This window comes from Rhodamnia argentea, chromosome 2 (genome assembly GCF_020921035.1).
Source record: "Rhodamnia argentea isolate NSW1041297 chromosome 2, ASM2092103v1, whole genome shotgun sequence".
Lineage (NCBI taxonomy): Eukaryota > Viridiplantae > Streptophyta > Magnoliopsida > Myrtales > Myrtaceae > Rhodamnia > Rhodamnia argentea.
Genome location: NC_063151.1, coordinates 22,984,540 through 23,010,748, shown reverse-complemented (window position 1 = coordinate 23,010,748; position 26,209 = coordinate 22,984,540). Strand labels below are relative to the sequence as shown.

General features: G+C 42.3%; 1 protein-coding gene across 1 annotated transcript; it reads right to left on the bottom strand.

Annotated features, from left to right (window-relative positions):
* On the bottom strand, window positions 1–3,558 carry LOC115750712 (60S ribosomal protein L3-like). Its single transcript, XM_030688226.2, has 6 exons — window positions 3,427–3,558; window positions 2,735–2,829; window positions 2,136–2,246; window positions 1,088–1,392; window positions 547–956; window positions 1–457 (listed from the first exon to the last, which is right to left on the bottom strand). Exons 2-6 carry the CDS (start codon window positions 2,817–2,819, stop codon window positions 199–201), a joined length of 1,170 nt encoding a protein of 389 aa, XP_030544086.1. The 5' UTR covers window positions 2,820–2,829; window positions 3,427–3,558; the 3' UTR covers window positions 1–198.
* Window positions 3,559–26,209: the final 22,651 nt, after the last annotated feature.

Sequence of the window (26,209 nt, the reverse complement as noted above, 5' to 3'; positions counted from 1 at the left end):
CCATTTAAAACAAAATTTCCTCCCAACCCAAAATTTGACGAATAGATGAGAAATGTTCAAAATCCAAGGGACTTCAACTTCAATCAGAAAACAATTGAGACAAGACAAACAATGTCGCAACATTCAAGTCCAAATGCAATGGAACTAAAGTAGCTCAAACAACTTTAATGACGCAAAATGACAGGGTAGCTTGGTGTGCTAAGCCTTCAGGCGTCCGTAATACTTCTGCTTCTCCTGTGTTGTCTGGAATCGCCCATGTCCAAACTTTGACGAAGTGTCTATGAACTTGAGCTTGATATCTTCAAGAGCCACGCGAGATGTCTGCTTGAGCAAGGACTGACGCAGCGTGACAACCCTTTTCTTAGGTCCAACACAGCCACCTTTGATCATAAGGTAATCATCTTTCACAACACCATAGTGAGGGAAGCCACCCATGGGGGTTATGTCTTTCTCAGTCCTAACAAAGAGCACAGAACATCAGATCCTTCGAAGTAAACTCCTAGGGCATATATCTGAATTGTATGGAACATGTCCCACAGTTCTCACCTGTCAAACTCGGTAAGTGCTGTGTGAGATTCCTGGCCAGTCTTGCCAACCTTGTAAACTTTCTTGTTCATTTCAGTGCGGTGATGGTAGCCATTCTGACCCGCCCTAGCAACTGTGAAGGAAACTCTGGCAGGATGCCAAGCACCGATACAAGCCACCTTCCGCAAGCCTCTGTGAGTCTTACGGGGAAGACGAGTGACGCCCCAACGGGTCACAACACCTTCATAACCCTTACCTTTAGTCACACCAATGATATCGATCATCTCATCCTTCTGGAAAACAGCATCAACAGGAATATGCTTCTCAAAGAATCCATATGCATAGTCCACCTTTTGAGCAACAGTACCACCATTAACCTGAATCTCCATAAGGTGTGCCTTCTTCTGCTTCAATCCTTTCATCTTTGTAATCTGTCGAGCATTAACCAAAAATATAATTGGATTATTGTATCAGAATGAATTAATGCATAACAACCAATCTCTAGCTGGGATAAGCATCAATGTGTCTATCACCAATTTAGGCTACCTAAAATGCTCCATACCTGAGTGTGAGCCAAAACCCTAATCACAGAAGCATACTTCTTCATCTTTTCAAGCTGAGCTTGGATATTCTTCTTTCCTTCTTCAGTCTCATACTGCTTTGAGTATTTGGTAAATGCCTTCTTCTTGGACTTGCACCAATTCTTGTAGAACCTACGTCTCACTTCCTCACTCAAATGCTGAGCCCAGACTGTGTTCAATGTACGCAGGCCACGTGGAGTCTTAACATAACCCACAACACCAACCACCACCATGGGAGGTGTCTCGATCACAGTCACAGCTTCACATGTTTCCTTCTTGTGAAGCTCTAGAAGGAAAAAAAGGGATGTTTAGTCCAACCAAACATATAATTTGCAACCTCATTGAGAATTATGCAATTGAAGTTCTGGGGAAAATGTGACTAAAGTATGCGTGAGGGGCAGACTTATTTGAATCAATGTAATGGCAACCTACAAGTGAAAATAGATGAATACATCACTAGAAAAGGCCACCAAAATGCATTATTCTAGGTGGCGTACTGACCATTCACATAGAACAACAGCCATGTGACTGATATGTGACTGGCTAATTGACCACCATCACCAAACAAAAGGAGAGCTTTAACCAAGATGGGCAAACACGCAAAAGTGACTTTTCAAACGAGTGGATGCGTTAGCCTACATCCATGCAATACGATCTGCTGCAAAGTAATAAGACATACTGAAGCAGACAAGTAAGTGGAAGGACGGCATAGAGCTAGACACAAGTGATGAACATTGAAGCAGACATTAGAAACACAGTTCTGCACTAGCACCAAAATTTATCCGCAAACAGACTACTGACTTCTAGTAAATCAACGAACTCTACCTTTTGGGAAAACTAATAGAATAGCAAGTAATATCCACTCTTTGTTCAATAACTCCTCTGTAACAAGTAAGCTATGTCCAAAGTCATTGACCATGTATCTACTTGAAAATTTTCGGCTTTAGCACAAGAAAGAATTGGGATACTCAACATGTGCCTAGAAAAAGAACAAGGGAAATGAAAAGGTAAAAGCTAAACATTGCTCACTTGATCCAGGCTTTTCTACTTCTCTGACAATATGCGTCATCCCTGCCTTGTAGCCCAGGAACGCAGTCAGCCTGGGGGGCTTGCTAGGATCATCCTTTGGAAAAGCCTTCACTGAATAGTCAATCAAGAAAATAAATTGGTCAGTATGGAACAAGATGAAAATGAAAAGTACAGTAATCTTTCACCATGTAAGAAAACACCACATTAAAATGGGTAGATGCATGAACCCCACAGAACAGTTAATACATCACTACACCATATAATTGATATCCCGATAAAAAAACCTTCAAATTATAAATATCACCTTTTTTTGTTGCCTGGCCAGTCTGCAAACAAGCACTACCACATTTACAACCTAGCAGTATTGGTCAAAATCTGAACATGCAACATGATCATGGTCTTTGATAGAGACAACATTACTATACATTCAGTGAAGCTTTGTTTACAACCCAGACTCCCAGATGGCCTTCTTCCAATGACTTCTGTGCACATGATGTGTGTGCTTGTGCACTTCTCTATGTACGCACACACAATATGTGTGGATGCACAGCTAATTCTGTAGATAGATGTAGCAATCGACCGGCCATTTACTAAATTACCTTTTCCCCTGTGGCGAGCAGCCCTCTTCCTCGGCAGAAATCCAAGGGATCCATGCCTAGGATGCTCAAACTTCCGGTGAGACATTCTTCACCTCCTACAAAAAACCAAAACAAAAATCAATTACTACACATTAAATATTACTTTTGTATTATCCTCTCGCAGCCATCCTACCACACAAATATCTTGACGGGCCACTTGAAATTTAGAATCTTTGCTAAATCATCATCGCATAGCATGGAACGCCAAAAGTATCGAAATCCCATCCGATATAAACCATTTGCCAGTTCAATAAATTCTCAGCTTAATGTAACATTTCTCATCCCGAGACGAAGAGAACTGGCCCTTTATGAAGGACAACCCACAAAAGAACTAAAGTGTTATCGAAAATCTCACGAGCGTTATTCAAGCGCGCAGCAGGTAAAGCCTATGCAGCTTATCCTCGGCCACCTGCCACACACTTCAGACTCGCCAACAGTATCGAGAACAATAACATGTGTAGAAGACGATTACACGATGAGATGCCCGGTAAACTTCAATAAACCAACAAAAGGTCCAATTTTTCCCTTCTCGAAGGTGGCAGACGAAACCCATTTCGCCAAGCTCGTCTTGAGAGCAATGAAGTGCGCATGAGAATCATTCGATAGCATTGAACGAACGCCATTTTCGAGAGATCGAGAGAGAGAGTGTGTACCTGAAGTGGCGGTGCAACAGAGAGATGCGGGAGAGAGGCGGAAGAGACGACCCCAGCGGCGAGTTGTAAAGTCCCTGCACGAGAGGACGTGCTCTAAAACCCTAGCTGGTACTTATAAAGTACTTTGAAATTACAGAATGCTCCCATCAGTTTTGTAAATTTCACATTGACCCCAGCCGAGTTGCATAATTATTCATCAATTTTACTTGGAAAGAAATCCGATGGCAACCCCTCGACCATCTTATTTTTTGTTTTTTGTCCGAACCCCCTCGACCATTGGTCGGTTGCAATTAGCCTCTCATTTATTTGTTCTTTTGGAATTAATCCTCCAATCTTTCAATTTGCTTCCAAAAGGCAATGGGCAACCTAGATTTAAGAATGGAGAAATGACACAAATAAATTCCATGAACTTTGATTTAATGTGTAATATAGTCCCCGAACTTTCAATTTGTTCAATGTTGTCCTTAAATTGTGGTTCCTAAACTTTTAATTTGATCAATATTATCCTTTAACTTTGGCTCAATGTGCAGTATAAATATCATAAATTATGAAATGTGAACATGGTCGTAAACTGTCGTCTTATGCTTCTTGTCTTCTTCCTCATCCATCACCAACGGCCCATGGGTCGCGGGGAGGCTTGGGCTTAGATGCTAGGTGTCACGACCTAAAAAATAAACGAGTTAATTTTCGGGCTAATGGATTATCAGGTTAATTAATTAACTAACCTAACTCGGATTCTCCCAAGTCCATACCAAATCGCAACTTAAGGTTCAAATAATTAACATGCAACGTGTTTTGAATTTGGAGTCGCCACTAATCATTTTCGGTAGGTTGATTAGAAACCTAAATAAAATAGCGGGAGAAAACTATCTTATTTCCGCGAACCAGAGATTTTGAATTCGGGGATTTGGTTACGCTAGATTACTCTAACGCCCTTTCGGTACCATTTCCATGAAAAATATTTGATTTGGCAATTTTGATGGATTTTACTTGAAATTCAAAGATGCAATTTTTTTGGTTTTTTCTTCTTTTTTATGGGGATGTAAAACATTGAACTTTGTACGATATACACCATGGATGATTTAGAAAGAAAGAAAACGCAGCCAATCACGAGTATTTACAAAAATAAATTAACATGTAATAATGCTAAATTTTGGGACACGTGACATGTCTAAAATAAACAAACAAATGTTCACACCAAACGATTACATTTTTGTAGATCGAGATGGAAAGGGTTACCTTCTATTCCACAAAATCTTACTCACGTACACGTTATGGCTTCCTTCAAGATCTCGGAGTTGGAAGAACGTGGCTATCGTCGAAAAAAGGCAAGCGGTGGCGTTGTTGGATGGCGAGAGGCGAAGTACGTGCCGGGACTCGTCGAAGATGATGCTCGACTAAAACTCTTTTCTTCACTCTCAAATTTTCTCTTACGATTTTTCTCAAGAACTCTCTTTTTTCCTCTCTAAAGAATTTCTCTCACAAATTCTCTCAATTCTCTTCCACTCTAAAACTATCTCAATTCTCTTTCACTCCCCCCTTCTAAAACTCTTCTCAAGAGCTCTCTCTTTTATAGGCAAAGTTCTTCATCCTTCATTCTTCACCTTCATTTCTTCACCTTCCATCTTCATCTTCTCTTCTTCATCTTCATTTCTTCACCTTCCATTTTCATCTTCCCTTCTTCATCTTCATTTCTTCACCTTCCATTTTCATCTTCCCTTCATTATCTTCCCTTCATCATCTTCCCTTCTTCATCTTCTTTTCATTATCTTCCCTTCATCATCTTCCCTTCTTCATCTTCTTTTGGTATTTGCAATACGAGTCCCCGAAGTTCCAAGTATTTGCAATACGGTCCTCGAAATTTTAAGTATTTGCAATACAGTCCTTGAAGTTTCAAATCTTCTCGGTGTATTTTTTCATCCCGTGCCTAGTCTAGACGCATGCTAAATTAAGTGTTACGCTTGCCCGATTATATGCCAATGCAATGTACGCTAAAAATAAATATGTGAGATGATTTTTTATAATTTTTATGCAAAAAATAGATTAATCAAAATTTAGGCGTCAACAATGCCCCTCTTTGAGTGGAGGCTCGTAGAGGTTCCGCTCAAAGACAAAATTGAATCCTAAATTTTGACAAGTGCAAATTATGGATGAACTTTTTGGCGGGAGTTTTAATCCCATTTTTTATGTAATGAAGTGATGCATGATATGCAAGACTCTAAATAACACGTGTCATAATTTCCCTTTTTCATGTTAGAGAAACTCGCACATGGATCGCATACAAGAATACCTGTTTTACCAAATTTCTCGTAAGCTAATGGTTCTCTTAATTTCCAAGCTTCTTTTTGCGAGATGCAAGGATTTTAAGGTATTTGGCCTATCTCGTTATCGAGAGACTTTTCCCTAATGCAAGACAAAAGCAAGATATGTGTGTCGTTTGAGATCACAAGAGCTACGTCGTTGTGAGTCGAAAGAAGTGAAATCAAGTTCACAAGAGCTACGTCGTTGTGGGTTGATTAAATGTCGAAATCGCCAGTGCATATGTCTTCACGATTCGACAAAGGGGAAACAAAATCATAAGAGCTATGTCATTATGATTTGGTTTGGATCAAAACCATGGGTGCTTATGTCTTCATGATTTGATAAAGGAGCCGAAAATCATAAGAGCTATGTCATTATGAGCCGACTAAAGGTCAAGATCACCAGTGCATATGTCTTCGTGATTCGAGACCGAAATCATAAGAGCTACGTCGTTATGATTTGATAAGATGTCAAGATCGCCGGTGCATATGTCTTCACGACCTGACGGAAGAGGCATATTGCCCGAATTGAACAATATTTGATAGGAGCACCATCGAATGGAATCGATAAGTACAAAAGGGGCATATTGCCCGAATTGAATCATAACAACTATCATGAGAAGAGTTGTTAATTTGAAAAGGGGTTCGAAAAAACTTACCCGGGTTCTCCAAACGATTAATCAAGGAACGAAGCGATTGCTTGTATCGTACCTGGTAGGCATTTGCCAAAGAAACTTGCTCATTCAATAATCCTTGGATGAATTTCGAGACCTTGGGAGGGAACTCGAACATCGGGAATGTATTACCTATCATAGAATGTCGAGGTAACACACACAAACATATTCAACAATGAGTATAATGCAATCACTCATACTATGGTTCATGCATAACCATTCTGTCAAGTTTGCATTACCAATTTTGTCCGGGGAGGTTCTCACATTACGAATACCTCGAATGTGAGCTGAATGGGGGACTTCGGTCAGAAAGGGCTTTCTCTCACTCTCGAGAAAAGCTATTTATCCTGTCTGCGAGGATTCAAGAGAAATCACTCAATCTTTCCATCATCGCATTCGATAAGGATCCAAGTAATCTCGCAATTGATACGACCGAGTCGATCCGGGAGGTCTTGATTAGGACCGTAATGAGAGCTAGGTCAAAGGTTTACAAAGGGGACTCCGGTTGAGTCAAGGTTGCTTGAAATGAATTTCTTCATCATTTGCTCCGGATTTACAAGTCAAGAATCCCGCAAAAATGAGAGAGAAATAATCTTGCTCGAACTTCTTCGAGTGATGCTTAAAATCATTTAACTCTACGTTAACTCAAGTGTCCTAATCAGAAGAGACTTTGGAGGATTATAACGTAGGCTAGGATTGGAGACTAAGGAACGAAAAGGCTCGTTTTGGCTCAGAAATTAAATGAGAAGGGGCTTGACGTTGGTGATCATCGCCGACTAGTCACCGATCTTGGTCTTCTGGAAATGTCTTCAGAAAGAATTGAATGAGGGATGGTAGTTTTCTACTGAAAATTGCACTTTGCAAACCGACTTCTTGGGGAGTCTTCTTCACAACAAGTGTCTGTCAAGGATTTGCAAGAGACACAATGCAAACATGTACATGGAATTTACAACTTAACCCGCAAAAATATACATTCAAAATTCAGAAGTACTTTACAAATGAATGTGCATTGGCCTTACTTTTGGTAGGCACTTTGCTTTTCCTATGCTTGAAATTTTCATATGAGATCGGCCTTTGCTTTTCTTACTCCCGACTCTCATTTTTCTTTTTTTCTTCTTTTTTTCGAGAAAAGATTTCTTTTCCTTTTTCTTTGAGAGCCCTTCGACATCTCTTTATTTTGCTTTTTTTTTGTTTTTTTGTTTTTTTTTTTGAGAGCGGGCCCTTCTCCTTTAAAGCCGAGTTTGCCTCTCCTTTTTTTACAATCCCATGACTTTGAACCAGGAATTACAACAAGCATAATGATCATTCGGGAATTCTCTCGTTGACTCGACCATCTCTAATTCTAATCCTTGGGAAAATGCTATCTTCGCCTTTGGAATGAGCAAATGATCACCAACGGGGGTTTAAGAAATGAATTTGCGGGGCTCAAGTGGGCTATGCAAAGAATGAAGTGTATAGGATAGAGAAATGAATGCTCTTCATCATCCTAAGGCACTTGAATTAAAATTCGAGTATAAATGCAAAGAAACACCCGCATGATTAATGTTAGTCCGAGCAAGAAAATTTCTAACCATTTACCTCGTGTTCTTTGTTAGAATTAACTCGTCTGGACCCCGATGTAGGGTGGTTCTTGACGGGGGTAAAGAAATGAAACCACCGCTCAAAAGGGGTAATCAATGGATAACCCGTAGTGTTTAGGATAGAGAAATGAACGCCTCCGTCACTTCGGTTATCGTACCTTTGCGAGAAAACTCTTTACCTCGGGGAATGCGGAATTTGGCCACCGTTCATCTCGCCCGAAAAAATGGGACGTGTTTGGAAAAAGATTGCCTTTCATCATCCCGCCCCGCCCATTCCATACATTCGATGTATCTTATGCGGTTCATGTTCCTTATTCGAGTTGGTAAATTAAACATGAGGAACGGTCATGCGCAAACTATGCAATGTATAAGTGTTTTTGAGCATGTAAAATGCAAGCAACTTTTTATCTTGGTGGACGAGAATTCGCAAGCACATAAGAAACTTCTTAGGGCGTGGATCGTGAGTTGCCCCCGCTCATGCAAATAAGTTGCAAAACTTCATTATCCGGTTCGAGACATGAGATTGTCAAAGGCTTCAGGAATTTCTTATTTCATTAATTTTTCGGGGAGAATGGATACTTCCCTATCCGGAAAGGCAGTGACCCCTGTAAAAATCAAAAGGGAAAGCGTCAATGTATGTCCTCATGTTCTAAACGAGTTGAAACGATACCGCTTTACCCTTGTACGTATTCCTTGTAAACTTTGAATTGAAAAGATCAACTCATCTGGATTGGATTGTATGTCCGGGATGTTATCTCTCCGGTCTTGTAACCATCTGGGCTGAGTTTCAATCGGCATTGAACTACGAAGCAAAAAGGTTTTTATTAATCTTTGTACATTGATGCCAAATCCCGGGATCGAACCTGGGACGCCTCGGACCACTGTCATTCCCCCAACCACTAGGTCGTGGTGATGTTGGCGTCCACGGTTGGTTCGCTTTTTGCTATATTGTTCTCAAAACAGTTGGCAATCTCCTGTCGAGAATGAAATAAGCTTAAATCGAGTTTGAAATGATTGAGAGCCAATTGGGACGATACGGAGTTACCCATCTTTGAGTCCGCTTGGCCTTTTACTCGTATTCTCCCAAGTAAGGCTATTCGGAATCTCTCTTTACGGGCGTTCGGGGCGTCGTCCACAAATTGATTTTCTACGGGCCTAGCTTAACAAGGAACTCACGCATTTGATAAGGGAGGAGAAAATTCGCCCTTTAACTCTAGGCAAATTCTAGACGACTAGAAAGTAAAAAAAATATCCCACGCAGGGAACTATACATGGAATCAAAGAAGTATTCATGCGAGATTGGTTCCACCTCTCTTGCTTGGCCATTCCAATGATCGATCGATTTTGTCTTGGATCATACACCAACGATCGTTGTTCAAGGATCCATAATCACTTGCTTCGGATCACAACTCGGAGGTCCTTCACTCCGAACCGGCCGATCAATGTGGTGAGCTCATCATCAAAGTAATCTTCCGATTGATACTCGAATTGGGTAGTGTTACTTGCTAACACTAGCGACGGGTTTCCCACTTTGTTTTCACCGTGAGCAGCTCGACCCCTTGAGCTTGAGCTTCCGCCGTTGCTCGGAAACTTGTAGGGATGATCAACTCGGTCCGCTACTAGAACCACCAACGGAAGGTTGGTATGACCTGTATTCTTGATTGGGAAGTGGCCGGGTACCTTTTGCTCTGTAGATTTTCCCGAATTGATCTTCCAACCAACTCGGTCCGGTCGCCTTGGTCCCAAGCCGCATCGTGCTTCCTCGCCTTATCTCTAACCCTTTGAAGGTGATTTGTGACACTTTGCATGGTGAGTCCGTCTATATTCATCATTTTATGTACAGCCGATTGGTCGTGCTTGAATTGATTCCTAGCCGTCGAACCGCCTCAATGAATATAGAATGAAGCTTGGCGGACCAAAGGGGCCTTTTCTTTTGGACAAAATCGTCGTCGTCGCCTTGGTCGTGGTTTTTTTGTACAAGTAATTGCTTCCTTACAACATGCTGCCAAATGTTTTGGAGCACTTGAACGCAGACCGGCTTCGCGGGACGTCTCGAGCACCATGCGATATGGCCCTCGTTATGAACTGGCGATCATTACTTGCGATACTACGATGACCTGTATGTCCAACTCGAAATCAATGATCTTTAAGAGATCGAAACCGTCCATGTCGATCCCTACGACGGCATGTGACGACGATGTCAAAATCATATTTGTCTTGCCTCGCACTTGTAAGGCATCCGTTGCTTTCGCATTAGCAAAAACCCCGTACATGCAACTTCTCAAAGATAGCAACGAGGATTGAGAGGGAAACGGGGTTGCCATCAATGACCATGACTCGCAGATCTTCGGGATAGGAAGGTTCCCATACTTCCGCCCGGAATGAACGTGTTTTTCTTTTAAAACCTTCCATATGTAGATCAAAAATGGTCATTTCGACCGAGACCGAGCTTTAGATGTTCTCGGACTTGCAAAACAATGCGTCCGAAAATCACAAAAGTGATGGTGGTCTTTCGTGACGAGTTCGGTGGTCATTTATAAATTTTTTCTGATCCGTTAGTCTCGCATATAGGTTCTCGCTTTTTCTACGAAAGAGGACAACTTTTTCTCTCCTTTCCTGGTCTTAGTGCCTTGGATCCATTTCGTAATAACTCTTGCCTCTCACTCAATCTGTCATCTTTTTCCTTTTACGATATGTAGGAGCCCTCAAATCTTTTCGCTTTCTCTATGAACGAGGCGGTTATTTCCTTCCTCGGATCTTTTCGGTTCCCCCCTACGAACGAGGCGGTTATTTCCCTCCTCAAATCTTTTCACTTCCTCCCGAGGCGCTTATTTCCTCGAATCTTTTTGCTTTCTCTAATAACGAGGCAGCTATTTTTTTCTCAAATCTTTTTGCATCTATCTATGTGAAGGCTTTTAATGCTTTTCCTTTCGGCGTTCAATCAAATCGACAAAGAATTCACGCATTTAAGCATGAAGATATTTGCGGATAGTCTTGTTCTTTGCCCCTTGATTAACTCTAGGCGTAAAAGGAAGAATGTTTCACATGGGGACTTTGTAACAAACAAGTACATTCATTCACGCATGTCTCTACTTCTTTTGAGAATTCATAAGGGCTAGCTAGTAATGCTCAAAAGAGTGATATTTTGAAAGCCCATAATAAAAACTCAAGCTTCATGTAGGCTACGGATTCGGAGTTTCATCGGTGTTGAATTGGCCGATCGTGACATCGTGGAAACTCCAATTGTAGTGATGCATGTCACTTCCCTCGAAGGGCATCGGTTACTGTCTCCGCAAGGCCGACTTTCCGGGATGTATCCCCAACGAAATCCGATTGTGCGAGAACTTGCTCGGGGGGATGAATCGATAAATGAGCATTTTCAATGCTCGATGTGGCTCATCAAGGAACATGCCACCAAAGGTGATGGGGTTCTTTGCAGACATGGCAAATAGCGATGTTAAGAGCATCCCTATACCTCTTGATCTCCGCGCGAAGCTCTTCATTTTCTTCCTTTAGAGACGCAAGTTCATGACTTTCACTTTGAACCTTCACTCGGGCCCGCTTATTTTGAAACCAAAACCCGACCTTCAAGGGCTCCATTCCTAGCTTCCGGCTCAACTCATTTTTTCGTTTCCCGTTCACGTAAGGGCACTCCTTGAATGCGGCTTCGAGCTCTTTGATTTGATGTTTTCTTTTAAGGGGTTGACTACGGCTGCTCTCTGCTTGCTATTGTTGTTCTTTGTTATCGAGATCTTGAACTTCACCGCCAAGGGAGTTGGGTTTTACGGCTTCTGTCTTTGGATCCGGCCTCGAAATTCAGCGATTCATTCTCGGGCATGTCTAGGTTGGTTGCCTCCCGGTAAGTCTTTGGTAGCCTCCAAACATGTTGGATTGAAATACTTCTTCTTGCTTTTTGTTCACTCTACTCTCCGCCGTATGCTTACTCTCTCCAAATTCTTTTGAGTAAACATGCATGTTCCGAGCCTCCCTTTTAACGTGGATGAAAACCACTAAGCCGAGTGCTTCTCCCAAGATTTTGTGTTTCCCGCTCTGTCTTCTTCATTTCCTTCGACACGGTGGGACCCTCAAATCTTTTACGCAAGATATGCTTGTCCCTCTTTTAATATGGCGGAACCTTTAAGTCATTTCGCAACTTTTTCGAATTCGTGAGCCTCGAGATGGTAGATCCGTGATTCACGGACGAAACGTCTGTAGTTTCACCCGGATAATTAACTCGGCCCCCACAATAATTATTGCTATGACTTTTCCCGCCCTTTAAATTAGGATTTAACGCCGAGATGATCATCGCTTTCATATCTTCATCTCCAACCTTCTAAGCACTCTTTCGCATCCATTCTTTTTCGGTTGCTTCAACAACAATGGCCTCCCCTCCCTCGCACACGTCTTCTCGGTCGAGGTTTTGGCCAAATGGGAGAAACTTTATAATCTCCTAGGCCAGGGCTACTCTTATATAGCCAATCATCCGGAGGTCGAAACCGAAATTCGTCTTATGTTTAGGGATATGGACACTACTTCTATTCAAGGTACCAAGTTAGAAGAGGAATATAGGATCTTCCCTACCCTCTTTACTAACTTCCCGGAGGCTTACAATCACGCTCATCAAGATGTTACTTTGGCCTATCTTGTGAGGGCACGCTATCGGGATCGGACAGATAACTTGGTGTTGGCCGGTCTTGTAGCCGACAATTATAAGAAGGCCCTTGACTACGGTAATGATCAAGTCTCCTTCTGCTGGTTCGTGAGAGGGGAAACTTGGTGGAACGTTTGGCCATGTCTCGGACCATCTTTGAGCGTGATCCGCTCAATATTGTTTTGAAATTCCAATGCACATGGCTGGAAGAAAGGATGGACGATCCGACCCTGGATATAGCCCGCGGGAGAATGCGATCCATGACTTGGAATCTGTGTCGAGTATCACGAGGACAAGGTAGCCGAGCTTAAAGAGAAATGTGAGCTCCTCCTCTTTAAGTGGCGGATCTTGATTCTCGAAGCGATCGGTGTAGGCGGAGCATCAATTGTATGGAGGACCGCTTAAGCTCCTTTGTGATGCTCATTAGGGCTCGGTTTGGCTTTTCGTTCCCACCTCGATGATCTATTTGTAAGGCTTTCGATGGATGAAATGAATGCAAGTTTTTACCGATTTCATCTTGGTCATCATATTTTTTCGCAAGATAACCCCTTTTACTCTGTGAATATGTAAATCTCACGCTACTGATGGCTGATTCAATTGGGCCGGAGAGACCCCCCATTCGAAACGATCTCTCGGCAAAAATTGGTAGCGATGAAACAAACGAATGCCCAAATGTGAACAACTTGTGAATCAGTATTAATATTATAACTCGATTATGAAAACATCGAGTAAATCAAGTATAATATTTCTTTACGTGAGTCGAATTCACCGGGTTGGTAAATACACGACCATCCATCTCGGCCGGAATCAAAGCACCACCAGGGAGCACCTTCTTTACTATATATGGACCACCATAGTTTGGAGCAAACTTCCCTTCCGGGAGTGGGACTATTGGCAACAATTTTCGCAAGACCAGGTCATTGATCCGAAAATATCGAGGCCGAACTTTTTTGTTGAATGGATTAGCAACCCTCTGGCGATAACACCGGCCATGACATATAGCCTTAATTCTCTTTTCATCGATCGGATTCAATTGGCTTGCCCTCTGCTGGATCCATTCAGCTTCCGTCAAGATAGCTTGAGACAGTATACGTAAGGAAGGAATTTCCACTTCAACTGGTAGAACAGCCTCCATTCCATATACAAGAGAATACGGGGGTTGCCCAGTAGATGTCCGGATCGAGGTCCGATACGCCATAAGTGCAAATGGCAACCTCTCATGCCAATCGCGATAATTTTCAGCCGTCTTCGCTAAGATTTTCTTAATATTCTTATTGGCGGCTTCTCTTGCTCCATTCATCCGAGGACGATATGGGGAAGAGTTCGGATGCTTGATCTTGAATTCCTTGAACAATTCGTCCATTAACTTGTTGTTCAAGTTTGAGCCATTGTCGGTGATTATGGCTTCAGGTGAACCATATCGAGCGATGATATCTCGACGGATAAATTTCACGATATTTCGTCTTTGTGACCGCTAAATAGGATGCGGCTTCGATCCATTTAGAGAAATAGTCAATTGCTACCAAGATGAATCGATGCCCATTGGATGCTTTAGGATTGATAGGGCCAATAACATCAATGCCCCACATAGAAAACGGCCATGGTTCGGATAATCGATGCAACTCATTCGGAGGGACATTAATCTTGTCACCATGAATCTGACATTTGTGACAACTCCGGACATGCTGAATACAATCTCTTTCGAGCGTGAGCCAATAATAACCCATCCTCATAACCTTCTTAGCTAACATGTGGCCATTCATGTGTGGACCACGAGATCCCTTCATGCACTTCCATCATCGACGAACCGCCGGTTGAATCAACGCATCTTAGCGGGACGAGAATCGAATGATCGCTTGTATAAATTTTCTCCATTTAAGAAGAACTTCAAGCCATCTTCCTTATGTACTTTTGGTCGATACGGTACTTTCTTCGAGGAACCGCCGCTTCGAATATAAGTTTTGATGTCATGGTACCACGGCTTACTATCGGGTTCATCGATCACGGCCATACAATATGCCGGCTTTTTTAACACCTCGATTTTCAGTGGGTCAACTTCAAGTCCATTGGTGATTTGTAACATTGAAGACAAGGTAGCCAATGCATCAGCGAATCGATTATGAGTCCCGGGACGAGATACTCAAATGAGATATCCTCAAATTCCTCCACCGGTTTATCCAAATACTCATGGTAGGGTAGCAATTTAGCATCTCTCGTCTTCCACTTTCCAACGATCGAAGGATAATCGGAGCGGAATCTCCGAACACCTTGAGTCGGCCTATCCCCATTTCAATCGCAGCTGCAGCACCGAGGATGCATGCCTCATATTCCGCTATATTATTTGTGCAAGGGAATACCAATTTTGCGGCCACGGGATAATGCTGACCACCTGGAGATATCGAAACCGCGCCCGTGCACGATCCCGATAAATTGACAGCTCCGTCAAAATACATAGTCCGAGATGTAATCTTCCACCGACATGATCCGATCCTCGAATAATAGGCATCATCATCTCGCCCCGGATTTTCAGCTAGGACATCCGCTATAGCCCGTCCCTTGATTGACTTTTGGGACAAATATTGAACATCAAATTCGGAGATGAGGATCCGCCATTTGGCAAGTCTACCAATCAAGGCGGGTTGATTAAGCAAGTATTTGATAGGATCGCACTCTGTCACCAAAAGTACCTGGTAATGCAAGGTATATTGCCGAAGCTTTGTGCATAGCCGGACTAACGCCGCACATGTTTTCTACGCCCGGTGTACTTCATTTACGAAGCGGTGAATTTCTTGCTCGAATAATAAATGGCTCGTTCTTTTCCATCCTCCTGCCTCTCTTGTGCTAACATAGCACCCAAAGACTCACTAAGGATTGTGAGGTAGAGGATTAAAGGTTGCCCCGTGTTGGAGGAATAAGCACGGGTGGACTCATGAGATCTTGCTTCGGTTTCCCAAAAGCTTCTTCACATTCGCTATCCCATTGGATTAGCGCATTCTTCTTTAACAGCTTGAGGAATGGCTTAGCGGTTTCGATAACCGAGAGATGAATCGAGCAATATAGTTTAGCCTTGCCCATCGGACTTCGAACTTCTTTAACCGTCGTCGGCGGCTTAAGCTCACGAATAGCCTTGACTTTAGAAGGGTCGACTTCAATACCCTTATTGCTTACCACGAATCCGAGCGACTTGCCCGAGCTGGTCCCAAAGACACACTTGGCGGGGTTGAGGCGTAACTTGTACTTTCGGAGTCTATCGAACAATTTCTTGAGCGTTTCGACATGATCTTCTCCATGCCTTGTTTTTGCTATCATGTCATCAACGTAAACCTCAATCTCATTATGCATCATGTCGTGGAAAAGGGCAACCATGGCTCGTTGGTAAGTAGCTCCAGCATTTCGAGACCGAACGGCATCACCCGGTAATGAAACATTCCCCATGGTGTGGTGAAAGTGGTTTTCAACTTGTCATTGACATTCATCGAATCGATTGTACCGGAGAAACCATCCATGAATGAAAACAATTCAAATCCTGCAGATCTTGTCAACAAGTACGTCGATATGCGGGAGGGGAAAATCATCTTTGGGACTGGCCTTATTCAAATCTCGATAATCGACACTGCACCCGAATACGCCCATCCTTCTTCATGACCGGGACTATATTGGCAACCCAATCGAATATTCGTAGTCTCAAGGAATCCGAGCGTCAACGACTTCATGACCTCCTCTTTGATCTTCCGGACCAGTGCAGTCCGGCCCTCCTTGACTTTTGCACCACCGGCTTAGCCGAAGGATCTATCGGCAAACAATGTTCGACAATGGAACGATCAAGACCGGGCATATCTGCATAGGACCAGGCGAAAATATCCCGGTAATCCTTCAGGGAGCTTAGTCAAGCGATCGGTCATCTCTTTGGAAAGGTTTGCCCCGATCTTAACTTCTTTAGGGTTTTACGCATCGCCTAGGTTGACCGAGACAGGTTTGTTCACCGGTCAAGGGCTTGATCTCCTCATGTCGTTCGAAATCCCGACGAATTTCCTCATAACTGGATTGCACTCATCTAGGTCGTATACTTCGAGATCCACTAGATTTCCCTCCTCATGTATCCCCACGAAACATAAAGTAACAAAATCGAAAAAACAAACAAGGTTTAATTGCGGTGTTTTTTTTTTTTTTTTTTTGAAGAACTTTATTTATTTATTTTTTGTTATTATTTTTTTTTTCAAAACCGTGGGACATGAATTCTTGAAGAAGCCCAACCCTCGGTTCTTACCATGATGACAAACTTGTTGGTCGTTGGTTATCGTCATCGGGTTGGTTTGGGATACTTCAACAAGATTCGAAAAATAGTGCAATTTTATTGATATGAAATTACATCTTCTAGGAAAAAATTCAAGAGTGCAACACGGAATAGAAATCCCAATGTGATCCAAAACCTAAAGGAAACGAGAAAAGGTCCCACGCGGGATTGCATAAACATAAAGATGTTACTCGAATCTAAACCCTCCAGGTGGATCATCACATATGGCATTGACGAATGATTTGGAAGGTTTAGGTCTTTGGGTAAGGTTCCTCTTCATGCGCTCCGTCTTCGGATATAGCGAGCAATGGTTACATCGTCAAAACAACCGGCGATATCGAAGACTCCTTCATCTTCTTCGAGACTCTATGGGTTCAACTGGAATACCTCGATCCTTCGGTGTGTTGGGGAACACAATCCCCAAGTCTTCTTCGAATTGGGTCAAATTATCGTAACCTCCAACCACTCCAACCGATCGGAAAGTGGTATATAGAGGTGGGGGTAAAGGATGCATGCACGCTTCCGCGACCCATTACGCCTCTTTTATGTCCACGTCCTCGACATCCCAGGACCGTGTATGAGATTGGCCTTTGGGTTCAATTGGGGTGCGAATCCCTTGGCCATGTCGACCTAAACCCATACTGGGTTTGAAGTCATTGCCAACCATTATCTTAGCCACCATAAGAGAAGTGGCTGATATTTCGGAAGCGGCAAAGGACTTTACGGTGATGCATGGATAGTGTGTACTATCTCAAAAGCGTGGTAAGAATCTTCTTCAACATGAGTCGGCTCGATGTAAGGGATGGCCGTCTCATTGAAAATCTGGTGATCTTCCTCCCCATAGACAATCACCAACTTCTGTTCGACCACGAACTTAATTTTCGATGAAGGCTTGATGGGACAGCTCAGGCATTATGAATCCAAGGTCGGCCTAAGAGAAGGTTAAAGGCCGAAGGAATATCTAATACACTGGAAGAGAATGTCAAACAAAGAAGGCCCGATCCGAATCTCCAAGTTGATCCGCTGACAGACATCTTTCTTTACGCCATCGAATGAGCGGACGGAAGTCTTGGCCGTCTGCGCAACCCGGCAGTCGATTCCAAGACGATTCAATGTGGCTAATGGGCAAATATTTAGTGCCGACCCGTTGTCAATAAGTACCCGAGCTACGTGAGTTTGCTTATGTTTGATCGTTATGTGCAAAGCTTTGTTATGACCTCGCCCTTCAAGAGGAATCTCATCGTCGCCGAATGCAACCCTGATCCTTTAGAAGGATCGTCCCCACAAAGTTCTCTAGTTTGTCATGTTCAACATTCTCGGGTACGTGAATTTCGCCGAGTACCTTCATCAAGGACTCCCGATGCTTCTCGGATGACCGTAGAAGTTCGAGTAGGGATACCCGAGCCGGTGACTTCCTGGCAATCGACAACGCCGTACTCACTCGCCTTGATTACGACCAAGAATTCCTTAGCATCTTTCTCGGTGACTTGTTTAGTCGGTTGGTCATCACTATAAGCGCGTCCCGATCTTGTTATCGGGGCAAGATCGTAGGACCAAGGAACCGCCTTGTCATTAGCGTACGGAAAAGGCCGAGGCGAGGCAATGACTATTCCAAGTTCGTCATCCGCTACATCTTCCAAGGCGGGCATGTCTCGCTACCTCCGGGTCATTTTTGATCAAGTTAGTCATATCAAGCATCTTCCACCCGAGACTCTTGAAAAGTCCCGGGTTGGGTCAAAGCTGCAAGCTCCCGATCCCATCAATGACAATCGGGATATAGTGGCCACCGTCCCGGTTTGACTTGCCCGGACTATGAATCCATTCTTCATGAGAGCGGAGACCTTTTCCTTCAACTCGATCGAGTGATATTGGTTCACCGACCTCATAATATCCTCGCCCGATCGAGCATTGAGAACATCGGCTACTTCAACTTTAACAAAGACCAACCCTGTCTAATCCCCGACCCGAATATAGCATTAACTTTACTTGAATGATCCGGCAAAGGATTATTCGGACATTCGGCGGTTTGTTGCCTTGAAACGAGAATGCCTTAGAATCAAGAAGATCTTGAATCCGATGCTTCAACACGAAACATTTGTCGGTGTCATGTCCAGGCTCCCCCGTGGTAATCACATTTCTTTGATGGATCATATCTTGGCGAGCTCGTGTTACCGGATCGTAGAGGCTCGAAGTCGATAAACCTCTCTTACGTAGAACCGCGAGTACCGTGACGGGGTTCCTGGTAGAGGAGTAAACCGCCGAGGGGGCCGTTGATTCCCTCTTTGTCGTTGCACGCCGAAATTAGCTCGCCGCTGATTAGGAATCTGCACAACCGGCGTCCGGGTCATGGGTTTACGGGCCGTAGGTCATGTTAACCTGTGGAGCCGGTTCCTTATCTTTCCTTACCGCAAACCTCTTAGTCATCGTGGTGACATCATCGTACCAACCTTTCTTCATACCGTTTTCAATTTCTTCAGCCATTGCGATGAGATGGCTGAATGACGTAGCAACGGATCCCGGAATTCGGGTTTTCATAATTCGCGGCAGAGTGGAAACAAACAACTTCATGAGCTCCCTTTCGGGAGGGACCGGGTTTCACCGAGATGCCACGTTCCTCCACCTGGTGGCATACTTGCTTGATTGTTTCTCCTTTCTTCATCTCAAGTCGTTCAAGATCTTCTCTCGGTGGTGAGTACGTCCAAGTTAAAGCTAAAATGTTTGATGAAAGCATTAGCTGCCTTCTCCCAATCATCCATCCGATAGATCTCGTAGTCCGTATACCACCTCATGGCAGCTTCTTTTAAACTAGCCTGGAAAGTCTGGACCATTAGGGGGCCATTGGTCGCATGCTTGTTCATTCTTGCCCGGTACATCCGAACGTCTTGAACGGGTTGGAAGTTCCATCATACTTCTCAAAGTCGGGCATCTTGAACTTCTCCGGCACCGTGACCTTTGAAAAGACAGACAAGTCAATCTGGGGTATGTTGTGAGTCCCCTCAACCTCTCGGATCCTCTGTTCCATTTGGGCCAACTGCTTGGCCGTATCACCATTCAACCCGGGGGCCACGGGGCTGGCTTGGGGGATTGGGACTACGGGCGGCGTGCTCGTGCTCGCGCTCACGCTTGTGAAGATCACATCTTCTAGCGGCATTGTCCGATAGGGAGCAGTTTCCGGGGCTTTACCGGAGTTGTCCATAGGAGGAAATGGAGCAGGAATGGTTAGCGGTGGGCTGGTGGTGGATGATTGAAGTTTGGCGGCGAAGGCAGCCATCATTTCTTCCATCTTTCGGGACATCATCCCTTCAAGCGCTCGGTCAAGGAGCCAAGTTTCTCGTCTAGGGCAAGACCGACGGTGGCGTTGATGTCGGCCATCTTCCTCGCGGCCGATCGAGTAATATGTGGAGGATCCGTGATAAATTACCCGTACGTAGTAATAAACGCAAAATGAGTACGAGAGCAAGAATATCGAGCCGGTCCATGGCATCCTTCTAGACTCAAACGAACAAAGTGATTATAACCAAAGGATTGAAACATGTAATTTTCAGTTTGTCCGCTTTTACGAAAAAATCCGTATCAATTTGCGCGTTGATCAAAACATGTCCAAATTTTACGAGCTTATAGTTGAGAAGATGATGAACAACTTTTATGTTGGCCAATCGGATTAGAAATGCACGGATCAAAGCAGTTTAATGTGTCTTTCCAAAAAATCACGTTCAGAAAACTATTATAACCGCATGTTGTTGAAAAAACGAAGGGCCATATTAAATTATGAATTTAATTCTGAAATTTTGTAAGACATTAGTTCAAACATAGGTCTACAACTTTCGTGTTTGGCACTTACTCAAAACTCGATCATAGAATTTAGTAAAAATCGTACAACAGAACAAGCCAAATCGAAATTGAGGACAAGCGATGAAATTGTAAAAACTACATAAGCAAAGTGTGAAATTGGAAATAAGACGATGAGATTCCTAAACAATCAACCTATGAAAGTAAATACATGACTCAATTTAAGCAAACCAAGAAATCAAACGGTTTTTCTTTTTTTAGAGGCCACGTGATCTATAGACGAATGGGCCTTCAAGGCGCGCCGCAATCGTGCATTCTCCTTTGCCAAAGCATCTGCCTTTTCTTGGGCCTTCATCGCCTTCTCTTCGCTGGCTTTGAGTTGAGCTTGACGGGTATGCTTTGCATTGTCACGATCGGGATCTTCGGGAGTATCTCAAAGGGGATGGCATGAAACCGAATATACTGAGTTGTGGCAAAGTGACTCCTCATTTTTCCGGTGAGCTCCTCTATGGGCCAAATCGGCTTCGATTAGAACACTCCGGCCAAGCCTCGGAATGACGTCTCGGTTACGCTCGTAGTTCTCGTCCTTCTCAAATTGAACTTGGAATTCGTTGGGCCCAAGTGAAGGCGGGATATCTGCGAACCCGAAATTGTCGTGTAACCCGAAGAGGCCGATAGCTGGTTGCTCCATAAATGCCCATCAAAGGCACGGGTTTACGGTCGCCATGGCACAATCGAGCTTCTACCACTCGGAACCATACGACTTGCCAAAGGAAAATCTTAGGATTTGGATTCTCGAATAAATGGACCCACTTGCGTATAGTGCAAGTTTTTAGTTCGATCCTGTATTTGTTTAAATCTTAAAATAGGGTTGTTAGTCATACCCATTTCAAATACGATCATGTTTTCCCCGAATTGAGAAAGGTGTGAGAAAAACCAGATTTGTAAAAGCTCAATTGGGGCTCGAAAAGTCTTATCTTTTTCTTTCTTGTTTTCTTTTTTGGAATGAGCGAAACATGTTAGTGAAATGAAAGTTTCAGCAAGGATGGTGTTTACAAAATTGACCCCACCACAAACTTGTTTTACCGTCCATGCTATCACGGGATCTATAGCGTTCGACGGAATGGAAAAATGATAAGTCCAAAAAGGTTAAGATAAAAATCTTAGATCTCATGAGGTCGGAGTTATTTTCAAAACATTCAATGAGGAAAGATAATGGGCATGCCCTATAGTTACCCTTGAGCACTTTTTCAATTTCTTTTTAGTCGAACCCAAAAATTCAGCAAGCACTACCACCGGATCTACCCGAATAGGTGGTTCAACCACATCCAACTCAATTGATTTTCCGATGGCAATCACCGTATTCTTCCGAGTGGGTGTGAGCTCAAACTTACCTCCGAACACAAACGTGGTCGTCTCGGGGCACCAAAAATGAGCAAGTGCTTGCATGATCCCGCTTTGAACATCAATCTCAAGAATTGGCAACATGAACCCGATACGCTTGAGCACGTACTGCTGGCCATCCGACTTCAACTTACCCCATAGCTTCTTGAGCTCTAGCCGGAGTAGGCACGAAACGGATATCGTTGCGACCCATTCGTATATAGATCACGTGCCAATTAAATCAACCTAAACCATGGACCAGCCCAGAATAAAAATGAGATAACAAGGCATAAGAGACAAGAAATTACCGCTCGTAGGAAGAAAATGTCAATCACAAAGACATGCACATGAAGTGTGGATTCAGATTTTAGTTCTTTTAGCAAAATGAAATGAAAGACGAACGACATGTCGCAGCCTCGCGTACGTTCATCATGACTAGTTGCTGCCTCGCATACATAGTCACGACTAGTCGGGTCCAATCATCTCGGCTTGGTTCGGTCGACAAGAGCAACTCTCATGCATCATAGCCTTACGTGCATGAGAATAACTCTCGAGCCATTTTTTTGAAGAATTCGGGATCCAAGCGGGATAACCTTTAGCGAAGCCTTACCGCCAAGGTTAAAGAACCACATAAATACCATCCTCGAAACTATCGGGTGACCCGGGTTCGGTCACAAGTCAAGGTGGTGTAGTGCAATTATATAGAGGCATGCACGACATTTTAAAAGCAATCAGCACTCCGATAGTTCAAAAATTAAAATTCTCATCACCAAGCACGCAAAACAAAGATTAGCCACGAGACTCCTCCCCTTATAACTCCCTTTCCCGCAAAACCATTTAACACCTAAGGATTAAAATTCAAAAAAGATTGCCGGATCAAGTGATTTTATTTTTCATGAAATTATTCCGGCCTAAGTCCTCTTTAGTCCCCGATGGAGTCGCCAAGTCATCACGACCTAAAAAATAAACGAGTTAATTTTCGGGCTAATGGATTATCGGGTTAATTAATTAACTAACCTAACTCGGATTCTCCCAAGTCCATACCAAATCGCAACTTAAGGTTCAAATAATTAACATGCAACGTGTTTTGAATTTGGAGTCGCCACTAATCATTTTCGGTAGGTTGATTAGAAACCTAAATAAAATAGCGGGAGAAAACTATCTTATTTCCGCGAACCGAGATTTTGAATTCGGGGATTTGGTTACGCTAGATTACTCTAACGCCCTTTCGGTACCATTTCCATGAAAAATATTTGATTTGGCAATTTTGATGGATTTTACTTGAAATTCAAAGATGCAATTTTTTTGGTTTTTTCTTCTTTTTTATGGGGATGTAAAACATTGAACTTTGTACGATATACACCATGGATGATTTAGAAAGAAAGAAAACGCAGCCAATCACGAGTATTTACAAAAATAAATTAACATGTAATAATGCTAAATTTTGGGACACGTGACATGTCTAAAATAAACAAACAAATGTTCACACCAAACGATTACATTTTTGTAGATCGAGATGGAAAGGGTTACCTTCTATTCCACAAAATCTTACTCACGTACACGTTATGGCTTCCTTCAAGATCTCGGAGTTGGAAGAACGTGGCTATCGTCGAAAAAAGGCAAGCGGTGGCGTTGTTGGATGGCGAGAGGCGAAGTACGTGCCGGGACTCGTCGAAGATGATGCTCGACTAAAACTCTTTTCTTCACTCTCAAATTTTCTCTTACGATTTTTCTCAAGAACTCTCTTTTTTCCTCTCTAAAGAATTTCTCTCACAAATTCTCTCAATTCTCTTCCACTCTAAAACTATCTCAATTCTCTTTCACTCCCCCCTTCTAAAACTCTTCTCAAGAGCTCTCTCTTTTATAGGCAAAGTTCTTCATCCTTCATTCTTCACCTTCATTTCTTCACCTTCCATCTTCATCTTCTCTTCTTCATCTTCATTTCTTCACCTTCCATTTTCATCTTCCCTTCTTCATCTTCATTTCTTCACCTTCCATTTTCATCTTCCCTTCATTATCTTCCCTTCATCATCTTCCCTTCTTCATCTTCTTTTCATTATCTTCCCTTCATCATCTTCCCTTCTTCATCTTCTTTTGGTATTTGCAATACTGATCCACGAAGTTCCAAGTATTTGCAATACGTCCCCGAAATTTTAAGTATTTGCAATACGATCCTTGAAGTTTCAAATCTTCTCGGTGTATTTTTTCATCCCGTGCCTAGTCTAGACGCATGCTAAATTAAGTGTTACGCTTGCCCGATTATATGCCAATGCAATGTACGCTAAAAATAAATATGTGAGATGATTTTTTATAATTTTTATGCAAAAAATAGATTAATCAAAATTTAGGCGTCAACACTAGGTTAGGGTGAGGATCCTAGGCGTCGCCCGGGTTAGGGTGAGGGTCGGCACCGAGGCATCGACGACTCTGCTGGCGTTCTTCGACGCCCCACCTTCCTGTGTTTGTTCCTTTTTTTTAATTATTTTACATTTTTTAAAAGTAGAAAAAGGAAAAAGCAAAGGAAAAAGTCAATAAATAAAAAAGGAGAAACGACGAAAATACCCTTTAGGTCCGGGCCCCTTTTGACACTCCATGGCCACTTCAGGCTTTTTAATTGAAACCGTTATGCCATTTCGGGTCCTTATTTAAGAAAACGATAGTTCTTCATGCCCTCATTTGAAATAAGATTTACTTCGTTCTCTTATTTGAGAAAATAAAGGCACTTTATGCCATTATTTAGAATTTTTCTTTTTTTTTAATTGCTATTTTGAAGATAATTCTACCGATAAATCATCATTTTAATGAGTTCACTATTATTGTAGGCCTAAAGGGATTTTGTCATTAAAGGGCCCATTTGTTTAACAGATAACTCAAGAGTTGAAAAATATTTTTCGAAAAGTGACCATTTGTATCACTTACAAAAATGAACTAATGCATAAAATTTTCATCACCCACGAAAATTATTATGCATAAATTGTTATCGATAATAAAAATATTTTTCGTTGACGAAATTTTTAAAAGAGATATAACTAATCATTCTTCGACAATATTTGTTAAATATTGAGCACCCTAAATGTATGTATTGTTGTTGTGGTTCGTATACCTATGTTGCATTTGTAGTCCACGACTTCTCTATCTACTATGCAATTTCGCGCGCAATAGTGCGGGCATAAAATTCCTTAAGAGTGACTTTACATACTTGTATTTACGTATTTTATAAGATTTTAGGTATTTTGTGTATGACCAAACACACATTAACCATCTCCAAAAAGTTCATGCTAATTAATTTGTATCTTCCCTACGAATTAGCAAATTATCTTCTAAAAGTTCGTTCTTACGCTTGGAGAGGATTGGCGCGATTAACATTTCACCGGTCGTGTTAATTATTGTTTCAACTACATAATACATTGCGTACAGTATAAACTACTTCACTATTGTAGACTTTTTTCTTATTATCTATTCCTTATGCATTGATTCAAATAGTGTTAATCCGTTCCCCTACAAATTATATTATATCGCGCGTGCTAAAAGTCAATTTGTCTTGTCCACTAATGTTTAAGTAGTTACTTTTTTTTTTTGCGCTTTTTCTACGACATAATGCATCGTGCTTAATAGAGTCAAATTCACTTAGATATAAACATGAATATTTCACGGAGTTAATTTCACAACTTCGTAATTTAGATAGAATTAAACGTATACGATATCTGACGATGTATACACTGTACAATATTCTTTTCTTAAAATTTTCTTCAAAAAAAAAGCCTTATGTCTATCACATAATAGGCTCGCACGGTCCGTTCCACTACATATATGAAATATTACGATACAATTAATACGTGTACTTATATTGCAATTTTTAAGAAAATGTCGATCGCATAACTATTAAATCAAAGTTTCACTCTAGTCGAGACATAAAGTTACGTCTATATATATTTTGTTTATATTTTTATAGTTTATATGATACTATCAAATTTCGATTGCATAAATGCATAGAAATAACTTTGTCCACGTGTCGATTCCCTGTAAATCATTCTCTGACGGAAATGCCCTTTTTCTTTTTGGGGGGGACCTTTTTCAGAAGGCGGGAAAAACCGTTTCATTCGAATTTTGAA

Excerpts from the sequence above, each read along its gene's own strand:
- LOC115750712 (XM_030688226.2), bottom strand. The coding sequence starts at position 2,819 with ATGTCTCACCGGAAGTTTGAGCATCCTAGGCATGGATCCCTTGGATTT. Across the intron at positions 957-1,087 it reads GGGTTTTGGCTCACACTCAG|ATTACAAAGATGAAAGGATT; the intron begins GTATGGAGCATT and ends AATGCTCGACAG. Across the intron at positions 458-546 it reads GCACTTACCGAGTTTGACAG|GACTGAGAAAGACATAACCC; the intron begins GTGAGAACTGTG and ends GCTCTTTGTTAG.